Source organism: Centroberyx gerrardi, chromosome 4, assembly GCF_048128805.1.
Source record: "Centroberyx gerrardi isolate f3 chromosome 4, fCenGer3.hap1.cur.20231027, whole genome shotgun sequence".
Lineage (NCBI taxonomy): Eukaryota > Metazoa > Chordata > Actinopteri > Beryciformes > Berycidae > Centroberyx > Centroberyx gerrardi.
The window spans coordinates 12,203,049-12,215,527 of NC_136000.1; the positions used below are offsets into that span (position 1 = coordinate 12,203,049).

General features: G+C 47.1%; 1 protein-coding gene across 1 annotated transcript in view; it reads right to left on the minus strand.

Moving 5' to 3' along the window:
* Positions 1–899: 899 nt before the first annotated feature.
* reln (reelin) overlaps positions 900–12,479 on the minus strand; it is a 97,946-nt gene continuing 86,366 nt past the window's right edge. The window contains exons 46-65 of the mRNA XM_071897550.2: positions 11,988–12,156; positions 11,460–11,600; positions 10,900–11,077; positions 10,122–10,315; positions 9,696–9,949; positions 9,295–9,449; positions 8,935–9,149; positions 8,455–8,632; positions 8,134–8,309; positions 7,925–8,031; positions 7,523–7,765; positions 7,168–7,343; positions 7,002–7,075; positions 6,586–6,747; positions 6,242–6,399; positions 5,660–5,885; positions 5,288–5,485; positions 4,988–5,086; positions 3,011–3,016; positions 900–996 (exon numbers count right to left, since the gene is read on the minus strand). Of these exons, the coding sequence (XP_071753651.2) occupies positions 900–996; positions 3,011–3,016; positions 4,988–5,086; positions 5,288–5,485; positions 5,660–5,885; positions 6,242–6,399; positions 6,586–6,747; positions 7,002–7,075; positions 7,168–7,343; positions 7,523–7,765; positions 7,925–8,031; positions 8,134–8,309; positions 8,455–8,632; positions 8,935–9,149; positions 9,295–9,449; positions 9,696–9,949; positions 10,122–10,315; positions 10,900–11,077; positions 11,460–11,600; positions 11,988–12,156 (3,206 nt within the window). The remainder of the gene's footprint in view (positions 997–3,010; positions 3,017–4,987; positions 5,087–5,287; positions 5,486–5,659; positions 5,886–6,241; positions 6,400–6,585; positions 6,748–7,001; positions 7,076–7,167; positions 7,344–7,522; positions 7,766–7,924; positions 8,032–8,133; positions 8,310–8,454; positions 8,633–8,934; positions 9,150–9,294; positions 9,450–9,695; positions 9,950–10,121; positions 10,316–10,899; positions 11,078–11,459; positions 11,601–11,987; positions 12,157–12,479) is intronic.

Sequence of the window (12,479 nt, forward strand, 5' to 3'; positions counted from 1 at the left end):
TGTTCCACCCTGCCCACATCCGTTCCAGATAAACGAGGAAAAGGAAACAGAACCCAGCCCCACCCCCCACCCCAGCCCCCACCCCCAAAAAAAGCATATGAATTAGTAGAAAACGAACGAACGAATGAACGGAACACCACAGTCAACTCATCACGAAAAGAACCCACAGACACACAGAACAGCAAGAACACAGTACTCTTTTTTTTTTTTTAGCATCTTCATCACCGTCATTCCTCTTAATGGTCAGTATCTTCGTCGTGGTCTTCCTCCTGGCGTACTGGTGGCGGCAGTGGAGTGGTCCTCCCCGACGGCTCAGTGGAACTGGGAGGCAAACCCCTCCGATCGGCTGGTCAGCTCAGCAGTGATATATTATCTCTCAACTTCACAGTGTGGTAGGAAAAGGAGGAGGAGGAGGAAGAGGAGGAGGGAGGTGACGTGACGTGGGAGGGTGGGGGTGGTGGGGGGGGGGGGGGGGGGGCGGTGTAAGCCAGAGGAAGGGATATCGCAACTGAGAACAGGAATCAGAAGAACCACAGCAACAATTAGAAAACAACTAGAAACCCCGAAAGTCCATGGAAAAAAACCAAAAAAAACCCCAAAGTAAACAAAATGGCCGCATCGTCACTCCTTCCTTCCGAGTCTCCTTCCCGCCAACTCGTGTGGTTGGGAAGGCCTTGATTGGCTGCAGCGTAAACTGATTGGATGGCCCGTGTGTCTGGCAGAGGGTGGGGGGGGCGGGTCGGGTCGGGGGGGGGGGGGGTAAGGGAGGTCTAAGGCTGACTGGAATCCACCGGTGGATGGGACTCGACAGGGCGATATGTTGTCAGGAGAAAAGGAGATGTGCGTGGCGGGTCGATGTGTGATTGGAAGGTCAGAGGGCAAATCCCTTCTTAGTGGGTTCAGGCACGCTGCCGCAGTGCCCGCCTCTTGCGGCTGTAGTAGTGGCGCAGGCCGGTCTGTCTGGCAAAGTTCATCATGTAGTTTTGTTTACGGGTGCTGTGGGGATACAAAGATAGTGAGAGAGGGAGGGAAAGAAAGGGGTGTGACCATTAGTGATCAAGTAAAGGGCGCAAAAAAATTCCAGACGTCTCCATGCACGCACTCTCACCCATGCACGTACACACACACACGCACAGTTGCTCAAATGCAGCTCCCGTACTCTCTCGCATTCGGAGTTTCATGCAGGCATTTTCAGTCACGTTTCAGCCGTAACCTCAAACACTCAACAGCTGTATGAGTCTCATGGCTCAGAGAATGGGTGGCGCTACTCTACACAAGTGGAGTTCTTTACAGTACTGTACATATGAGAGGCGGCTAACGGGTGAACATGGCGGTAGAACTACAGCTACATGTATCCAATGGCAGTACGAGACCAAATGTCACAGGACAAAGACACGGGACACAGAGTTTACAGACATACTACCACAGACGCTAGGGAGCTGGAGGTTGAATAACTCTGACCCTGCTCTATCAGAGTGTTTGAGGTCAGAGTTAAGAGTAACAGCCATCACATGGGAGAAAGGAAAAGAAGATAACAAAACAAAGGCATAAAAATGCGGGGTTGTGAGCAGAGAAGGAGTGATATTGAACTAAGAGACACAGAGAGAAGCTGCGGAAGATCGCTTTTGCTTAGCCTGTTCATTGCCTCTTCCATCCAGCAGGGCGGTGCCAGTGAGCCAGGAGTGCAGCCAGGGCAGGCAGGGGCCTCTGCGAAGCGGGGGGGTGGGGGTGGGGGGGGGGGGGGGGGTTCAGGGGTGGGGGGGGTGGGAGTGGGAGGGGGTAGGGGGTGGGAAGTGTGTGGTTGGTGATGGGTGGGGGTGTGAAGGCGGAAGTGTGAAGGCAGATGGGAGGGGCGCGACTGTTGAAGTGGAATGCGTGTGTGTGTGTGTGTGTGTTTTTCTGTCAGAGCGCAGGGGGCAGAGTGGAGGGAGCTCCTGGCTCATCGTCATGTTGTTGTCCGCAGACAGACAGCCATGAGTGGAGGAGGGATGGAGAGCTGGCGCAACAGTCGATCCGTGAAGCCATGCAAGGAACTGGATGGAGGAGGTTAGTCAGATGAAACTCTCTCTCTGGCCAAATGTGTCAGCAGCAGGAATCAATGGCGCTAGATGCCTTGCATTGCAACTGATATTGGTGTGTGTGTGTGAATGAAAAAAAATGATGTTAAATGCTTGAATGAGATAAACGCTGGACCCATAAACAGTAGTCCTTTTCAAATAGAACCCTTGAGCTGTGTGTGTCAGCTTGTGTGCTGAATTAGTAGCTGGGTCAAAAACACTAGAGCGGTGTCTAGTAGAGGCAGCAGCAAGAACACAACAAACAGATATAGTGATGGATTACATCACACATATACACACAAACACAATACCATTGACATTTGTACAGTATGTGTAAGTTATTGCATTAAAAATAGAATATACCAAAACGTTATGTACTGAAAAATACAATTATTAACTACACATCAAAGCCATATTACAATCATTTATCCTCATCTGGTGACATTGTGTTGAATTAAGTTAACAAACCTACTTTTAGGAATGGACTGTTATTATTTCATGATTGGAAAAATAAAGTAGAATATTTGCCCCAAACTTTCATGATTTCACCGTTTATTCTTTCCATCCACAACAGGTCATGAATATTTTTTTTTATATAATATATAATATATTTTTTATTTTGTTTTTCTACTTTGAGAGCTGTCTCTAAAGATGTGTTTCTGTGTGGATTGCTGTGTGCTGCTTCATTCTGTTAGCAGAGCCTCCACCTGGACACTGTGGGTGGCTGGCCTGCTTATTGGCCTGCCTGGGGCTAAAGTTAAGGTGAAGGCATGGAGATGATGGTGGTGATGATGAGGAGGGGAGGGAGGGGAGGGGAGGGGGTGCTGGGTGACAGTGAAAGTGAGGGAGGGGGTGTGCGGTGTGACAGGGAGAAGAAGGGTTGGGAGGAGGGGGGGGTCGGGGGGGGGGGGTCGGGGGGGTGGGCTGCATTCAGGAAGAGGCGGAGAACTTACCTGACACTACAGCCATGCCAGAGGGAGCAGAATACAGAAGAGAGCAGAGGTTAGAGCGCGAGAGGGGAGGGGCAGGAGGAGGGGGCAGCTGTCTCGCAGAAAGGTCTGGGGGGGCAGGAACCCCGGCCTGGGGAGGCGGGGGGCCCAAAGCAGGGAGGAGGGAGGAGAGAGGAGAGGCAGAAAGATAGTCAAGAAGGTCAAGGAAGAAGCAAGTGAGAGACGGAGAGAGAGAATGAGGAAGAGAAAGAACATGAAAGAGGAGGAATGTAGAGCAGAGGAGAAGTCGGAAGCGGTGGAGAGCGAGCGAGAGACAGCGAAGGAATGTGACAAAGATGGAGGGACAGCGAGAGACAATCGCAGGTAGAGGTGAAGATAGAGAGAGCAAGATATACAGCAGTAGTCCATCCGTTGTATGCCAGAGAGGGAGGCAAAAAAAGAGAAAGAGGGAGAGGGGGATTTTGGAGCAAGGAAGGAAAGGAGAGAAGCAAGGAAGGAAGGAAAGGAGGAGGAGGAGGAGGATGAAGTAAGTGGTTGTCAATGGTAGGACACAATGCAGCACAAGCAGAGGAGTGAATATGACCACACGATCAAACAAGTCAGTGATATAAGCAGCAGGGAGGAAAGGCGTGTGAGGCAAAAGAAAAGATTGAACAGGAGTAGGAGTGAGAGGAGGAGTGTGTGAAGGAGTGGAGGAGTGGTGAACAGAGAGAAAGAAATAAACAAAAGAGCAAAGTGTGAGGATCACGGTCACTCTTTTCAGCAGACACTGTTGAAAACCGTGCGAGTGAGAGAGAGGGAGTGGGGCAGGTCACGGCCACACTAGACCAGGGACAGCTCAGGTTAGGCGTGTGTGTGTGTGTGTGTGTGGGTATGACTTAAGTCACTTTCAGGGACACACACCAGACTTAAGACCAGTTGATTGGGGACGGCTTGTGCAATTGGGGACAAAAGCCGTGTCCCCAATTGGTAAAAAGCTGATTTTTGGGTCAGTGGTTAAGGTTAGGTTAAGGTTAAGGTTAGGGTAAGGGTTAGGTTTAGGCAAGTAGTGGTTATGGTTAGGGTTAGGGTAAGTCTCCAGGAAATGAATGTAAGTCTATGTAAATACCCCAAAAGTGACTTAAGTAAGACTGTGTGTGTGTGTGTGTGTGTGTGTGTGTGTGTGTGTGTGCAACTTGACACATCACTCTATATCGATTGTACAAGTGTTAGAGTGCATTACATGACTGTATGTAGCATTTGAAATGCATTGGGTACAAGCCTGAATGAACAATTAGCACCCACATAATGAGGGAACATTGCTCTGCTACCCACAGCAACATGCAGAAAATGCATTCAAAACGCTTTATGATATTGCCATGTAAAGAATATGTAAGAATATGTAAGTGTAGACTTTTTTACATGATATCTTCGGTGCCCTGCAGAAACTTTGCATCTCCAATTTTGGCATTTTTTTTTTTAACTAAAAGTTGGAATTGTCTTCAACTTGAAGAAAATGTTGCATGATCCTTGGTCCCATGCTAAAACACTAATAAAAATGCACAAAAAATAAATACATATGGGCATCAATGGGATAATCAACTAGATTTTTTTTCTATTCTCGAAAAGTTGTGTTTTTGGGAGATACGTTTCTACAAGACACTGAAAACGTGGCAGTTTGACAACAAAGTTGATCTGCCGTACACAGAGCAGCCATCCATAGATAGAACCCTTTACAGCAAAGCACGCTGCAGTCTTTGTTTCTGCTCTACTTGCCTGACACCAAAAGCTGTAATTAGCATATGAAAACGACTCTTGCACGGGTATTAACCTGACTGCTGAGAGCTTTGTTCCAGGCATGTAGGTGTGCATAATACCCATGTTGTGTATCTGTGCGTTTGTGTGGAGGAGAGGGGACCATTTCTGAGGCAGAGGCAAAGGCAAGGGCAGACTGGGTCTCTGTTGGGGGGGCCAGGGGCCGACTGGGGATTGGGTACTCACAGAACTACTTCCACGTGGTCCAACGCCCACTGGTCATGTCCTGCGCCGTCGTGGCGTGGCTGCCACCATCGCAGCATCACCCCTTTAACCCTCGCCTCTCTGGAGACACCATGGGAGACATTGTAGGGTCAAAGAGGTCAATAAACGAGTTTGCAACGGTTTCACACCATTCCAATTGTCTTTACTGTATTGGCCTAAAATTTTATAACCAGGGTAAAATACTTAATAACATAGTGTTGCACTAAGTGTGTGTGTGTGCCTGTGTCTGTCTGCCTGTACGCCTCTCTATATGTCACTCACAGTGGGATGTTGTAGGAGACTCTCTGGGCCTTGATGAAGTCTTTGGGCTGGTGCTGGGCGATGACATGCCAGCTGACCCCGTTGTTGACGCTGTACTGCAGCAGCACGGCCCGGTCCACCGTGTTGGCCTGGTCCAGAGCTATGTTACAGCTGTCTGTCTGCGACACGCTGCCGATCTGCAGCACAAACATGATCTTGCTGTGGGGGGACAGATAGAGAGGGAGGGAAGAGGGAGAAAGTTAGAGAAATCAAAGACGATGATATTAGACTACATCTACGTTTAGCTCTCTATCTGTTGTAGCTGTGGGTTAAGAAGCAACGACAGAGGTGTAGGCTATGTGTACATAATTAGTTTATATGTTTTGGTAGTACCTGTACCTGGCTCTGGTGAGGTCCAGGGGTTTGGTAACAGCCTGCCTCATCTTACAGCCGTTAAAGTAGAGTGAGTCTCCGTGGGCGTGGGGTGACAGCTGCCCACACCCACTGCCCACTCCGCCACCCTGGATCAGCTGCCAGCTCTCCTGAGACACGCTGCCCGACTCAAAGTTGTCCTTAATGGAGCTGGGCAGGTCACTGCTGGACAGGGAGCAGTCGTCACCTGTTGAGGTGTGAGGAGAGAGAAGAGTAAGAAAGGAGGCAGAGGGAAGGTGATGAACTGCTGACTGTGGGGTTGACATCATTTGTAAAGTAAAAGCATACATAAGATAAGAACTTTTTGGCCAACTTTGAGTGTCCAAGACGTTTCTTCAGAATTGTTGTTTTAATCACATAGGAACATTTATTTTTTACCATGTCTCTCCATTCTCCACAAAATTACCCTTTGTAGTGTATCACTTCACTTCACCATAATAACTTGAATAACTCCACCTAACACATCTCAGCTGAACAGGTTAAATGATAAAGAATGGTGTTTGTTTCTATGAGTTTGAATATAATATGTTGTTTGTGGCCCACCATGGTGCCCCTCGTCACAGATGCAGACCACTCCACTGGTACAGTAGCCATGGCCGCTGCAGAGTCCTGGGCAGGCCTCTCCTATGTAGACATGGTCCACGCCCCAGCCGTGACGCTCCCCTGTCCCCTCCTTTTGGATCCAGCGGAACTGGGTGGCCCTGGAAATATAAATAACAAATCACAAGATGTTTACAGAACTGACAGCTTGCAATCGAGAGACCAGCAGCACACTATTCTGCCATTAAATACATGTAAATATAAAAAGGGCCAAAGGGTGACCAACGCTAAGTCATGATATTTTCCACTGCTAACCAGGGACAAAAGTAAAATCTGCGTGCTCCTACCCTGAGGAGACGTGGTCTGGCAGCTGGACGGTGACCCTGGTCCATGTGGAGCTGTTGACTGGGCTGTAGATGGTGGACTCATGGAACTGGAAGGGAGAGCAGCCCACGTTGTTGACTGAGGAGGGGAGGCACTCCGACTGAACCAGCTGCCACGAGTCAGACCTGGGGGAGGAGAGCGGGAGCTGAAAGCTGTTCATGTACAATGTGTTTCCCATGCATGAAAGACGCATCAAATAATCTTTAAAGGAAAAAAATCAACCCTCGGATACTCTTACACTCTTAGAACTTATCCCAGAAGCTATTTTGTGATGAACTGTTGTATGACTTTCGACAACCCCTAGAGAAAAGGCGTGAAGCGTTAGGATGTTTTTATCTTTTTAGGAACATCTTTCATATAGGACCCCCATTTCTCTCACCTCGCATCCTTCCTGTACTGCAGCAGGACAGAATGGTGGTCTTCACAGGTGTCTGCCTCACACCCAACAACAATCTGCACCGCAGAGAAAGATATAAAGGACTGAAGCCACCATGTACAAGATTAAAGACAGCAGTTATTACAGCTAAGAGACTCTCGGGCAGTACCTTGAACTGTAGAATGTATCCAGGCTGCACTATGAGTTCACGAGTGGCCAGGATGTTGTGTGTCCCGTCCTGGTTCTTGTTGGGCCAGTACAGGTGGAAGGATGGGTTCCCACAGAAGCCAGCCGTACGCACGGCGTTAGGGTAGAAACTCCAGCTTTCCTCATGAGAAACACCCTCTGGAAAAAGACAAGAGAGAGGGAGGAAGGAGATTCAATACAATTTCCAAAATCTAAGATATTAATTATTAACCAGTACCAAAACAAGGCAAATACTCATCTTGACTTGTGAGTTTTCACCGTCTTATCATATGAACAGATACAAACTTTTCCCTGTCTCTGAGAACAAAGAATCTCACCATCGTCGAAGGTGTCGAGCAGCGTGGACGGGTTGATGTCCGACCCCCCCACCAAGATGTTGTCTATGGCCCACTGGGCTCTCTCCAGGCTGGGGGAGGCCAGGCCAGAGGAGATGGTGAACGGCTGCCACCAGCGCAGGCGAGTAGCGTTGGTCAGAGCGCCCTCTGGGAGGACGATGTAGTCTCTCCTCACTGACACATACTTCAGATAGTCCATCTCATGCAGGAGGGTCCATGACACACCTGAGAAACGGAAATCGACAGGGTGAGAGAGAGAAAGGAGAAAAAAAGAATCGGTCGAGAAATGAAGAGGAAAAGGAATTGTGTTCAAAGATTGCAGATGACTGCTAAAATCCACTAGGAAAAGTACACTGTGCAGAGCGTATTATATTATTACTGCACCTCCGTCAGTAGAGTAGTCCAGCAGCACTCCCTCTTTACGACAGGTTGGACGGTGACACATGGTCATGTTATCTTCACTTCCTATCCTGGCCCAGTACTCCACAAACCTAACCACAACGACAATCAGTTTATAATTATTACAAGACAACATGGAAAGAGTAGAAATAAGTGCTGAATTTCATTGCCATTGACAGAAGTTGAGTACTGACTTGGCTCCGCGGAGGTCCAGGTCAGCAGTGACAGCCTGTCTGGCATCAGCCCCACCGAAATACAGGGCCGTCCCCTCCACCAGCACACCACAGTCTGTACAGGGCCGCCCGCCCTCCAGCACCTGCCACTGGGGGCCGGCTGACCCTTCCCAGTCAAAACGCTCCTTCAGAGACGCCTGGGGGGGGGAAGAGACACAGAGGCTAGAATCAAGGACCAGCTCACACAGATGGATTCTATTCTATCCTATTCTATTTGAATCTGTTCTTGACACTAGCAAAGAAAATGTGTGAGGCTGTGAGTAGGCTCCACTTCCACTTTACCTTCAGAGCAGTGCTGGCGTAGCAGTTGGGTCCAGTGAATCCCGGGTCGCAGAGACAGCGCTGGTCCAGACAGTCCCCATGTCCCCCACAGTGGCCGTCACACGCCGGCCCGATGTAGAAGTTCTCCACACCCCACTGAATGTCTGAGTGCTGCTGGTAAAATCTGAACCGCACCGCCCTGAGGAACAGAAACACAGACATAGACAGTGTGGCTGAATCTTTTTATTGATATACAGTGTAAGTGTGCGTTAAGTGCATATCATTTTTTTTTTTCATTTCTCATGGCATAAATTATGAAGCACTACTCTTAAATTTAAAGTAAGTGAAGGCAGACATGGGAGAACTTATGGGAGTGGGTCATGGGAGTTGTTTGCTTCTTGTTGGTGTTGTTGATGTTTTATTGTCACTGTGTTGTATGTTTGTGCACTATGGACCAGATGAATTTCCTAAATGGATAAATAAAGTTAAACTTGAACTCACGTGTCAGCCAGGCTGTCCGGCAGGGGGTAGACAGCCCTCTTCCAGCCTGCAGCAGGGAAGAAGACTGAGGGCTGGGAGACCTGACCCCCACAGCGGGGGTCTGCAGGCAGGCACTGGGGCACCAGGTACTTCCAGGTCACCCCAAAGTCCACCGAGTACTGGACATGAACCTGCCGGTCTGCATGGCGCTCTGGCACACTGCAGCCTACCGCAGTCTAAATGAACACACAGATATTGATTAACATTATTTCACTTTCATACAGAATAGGCTCTTCCCACTCAAATGCATGCAAAGGTGCAATATGATATAATGAACAAATGTTTACATCGCCATTGCATCATTGTAGGCTCATTAGTCACCTTGAACTGCATGACCCAACCCTTGTCAGGGACAATATCATGTGTGACTGCGTACACCTCCCTCCCATCCACGTTGCCACACACCATCACCCCATCAGGAGAGTTGCAGAAACGCTGCACCGTGCAGTCCTCTGAGAACAACCAGTGATCGCTCACTGAGCAAAAGGGAAAGAGAGAAAGAAAGAGAGAGAGAGAGAGAGAGAGAGAGAGAGAAAGAGAGAGAGAGAGCAGACAAGCAAAAAGTAGAAGCTTATGAGCCTAGGAAGATCTTTAATATTTGACTTATTTGACTCAGTTTATATTAATAGTTATAAAGAATAACAAAAACAGCATGGAATAAAATTACATTAGATTGTTGATTGGGACAACTGAATTAGACCCCAGATCCAACTCTGCTATACCTATGGGGGTTTCCTCCTGCTCGCTGAGTTGACCTGTCCTGCCTGTGGGTGTCCCATCAGCAGGAGCTCTCTCATGGTTGGGCAGTGCCACCCCTCCAAAGGTATCAGAGATCTGAGCCCGTGGGTCTGAGCCGGCGATCAGGACGTTATCCAGTGCCCAATCACTGTGGTCCGCCCCCTCATGCTGTGGCTGCCACCAGCGCACACGCACTCCCTCCTGGCGGGCAGCAGGTGGCAGCAGCACATTGACAAACCTAAACACACAGACAGGAATGAACACATGTATTAATACAGAAAGGGCAAACATATCTAATATATTTGTTGCACATACAAACAGCTATACACCTCCATTTTTGGTGTAAAGTACATGCTCAACAATACATATATGTAAACTGAAATGAATGTGTGGTTGGTGAAAAGACCCACCCAGGCTTGGTGTACAGATCGTAGAAGATCTCGGTCAGTAGGTGCCAGTTGATCCCTCCATTCAAGCTGTACTCCAGAAGCACACCCTGGTTACGGTTGCTAGGTGGGATCATGCAGCCATACATGAAGTAGAACTGGATGAACTCAGCATTGGTCAGGTTGAGGTCCACTGTCACCAGCTGACGGCTGCAACTCTGCACACACACACACACACACACACAGCAATGTAGCTGAAATTCGGTCTTGTTCAATTCGATAGATTGTTACTGGAAAAATTTGATAAATCACACATTACTTGTTACTTTTCTTAAAAGTAATGAATTACTTTACTTATTACTCCCCGAGAGAAGTAATTAAAGTAGTTACACTACTCATTACATTACTTTTGCGTTACACCCTAAATAAATATTGTCGACCTAAGCCCACATTACCAACAGACACAAAATATTTCTTTTAAGATTTTTAAAGATAGAGTTTAAAGCATTACATTCTGACTTTCCGAGTCATATTTACCACTTTGTTGGCTCATTCATGAGCTTTCTACTTATAATTTTGATATTTCTGACATGACTTGAAGGCAGGATAATAATTATTTCAATTGGAACAGTAATGCCTTATAGTAATGTATTACTTTGTAACTTGTTACTCCCCAATATAATGCAGAGGATATAATGCATTCCATATAATAAGATATTGTGAGAAGAAAGAAAGAAAGAAAGAAAGAAAGAAAGAAAGAAAGAAAGAAAGAAAGAAAGAAAGAAAACAGATGTATAGTTACCCCGCTGAAGTGCAGTGCAGCTCCGGAGGCCACGGCTCCACACACAGTGCTGAGTTTCCCCCCGGTCAGCAGGTGCCAGTGGCTGAGGGACGGGGCTCGGCTGAAGCTGTCCTTCAGCTGGGAGGGCAGGGGAACCACAGGCTCATCACAGTACTCCCCACCCCACTCTGGGTCACACCTGGGGAGGAAGGTGGAGTCAGAAACATTTTGATGTAAAGAAAATGAGCCACGCTTTTACACCTTATTAGCCATTCCTATCCACATTAATGACAGTTGAGATTCAAATGGATAGCTTAAGACATTGACAATAATAATTTTGTGCATGCATAGGTAAGAGAAAATGTATGTGCTCTTTTTGTCTCAGAGCATAGAAGATCAAAAAGAATTTGCACACTATAAAGGTAAATAACCAAAGAGAGGCCACAATTTATTTACATGGTGACAAGGTGAAAAAAGGGTGCAAACAGAAAGTGCACAAACAGAAAACGGTCAAAGGACCATCATCAGTTCTTCAGTAGTGTTTGGAGTGTGTATGCATGCAAGAGCAAGTCGTTACTTACACACAGGAGCTCTGTTGGCAGCGTCCGTGTCCAGAGCACATATCTGGGCAGCCATCTCCAATATAGAGGTTGTCCAGAGCCCAAGTCTGCTGCTTGTCAAAAGGAGCTTGTTGGTACCAACGGAACCTAGTGGCTGGAGACCTGACAGACATAAAATCACAGATAAATTATGTAGGATAGAATTTAACTGCAAACTGGGGTGCTCTATTTACTTTTGGACTTGTATTTTTCTTTTTGAATAGTTAAAGAACCAAAAAAAGGGAAATCTGATCTAATCTGAATGGAACATGTAAAATAAATCAATCATGATATCTTTTTGAGAGTGCAGATTTCCCTTTTTTGGTTCTTGAATTAAGCCTATTTGAAATCGGTGCACCAAAGAAGCCTTATTTTATGTCCATTTTCTTAACCAGCATAATGGACTTTCATTTTTTGAATAGTTAACCACAGTATACTGAAAATGTAGGATACGTTACAAGCTACTTCAGTATGTCCATGTGTCTGAGTAGAGTACAGGGCAATGCTAACCTGGCATAGGATGGGATGGGCATGGTGACGCGGCCCCACTTGTTGTATGTGTCTGAGACCAGCAGCCTCTGCAGGGTGTAGGAGGAGCAGTCGGGGCTGGTAGGCAGACAGTCTCTGACCACAGGTTGCCAGGTCAGACCCAGATCCAGAGAATACTCCAACTCTATGGCTGTGGAGAAAGGAGAAAGACAGAAACAAGGAGATTATCAACATAAGGTATACTAATTCAACTGCTAACACATAGAAATAGCTGGATAGTCTAAAAACTAAATATAAAATTGGAGGCCTTCTTTAATGCCTACAATTGCTTTCATGCTTCTTTCATCTCAGATGGCCGTTTCAGTAAGAAACAACTGTAAATGTGCATACAGTGTGAACATTTTAGACCTCACAGAACTAATTACCCTTATTATACTTCTATGTAATGCACATTAAGCACCTCCTAATGTTCCATCACATGTCACCTCTCCTTGCAGACTACAATATCTTTAG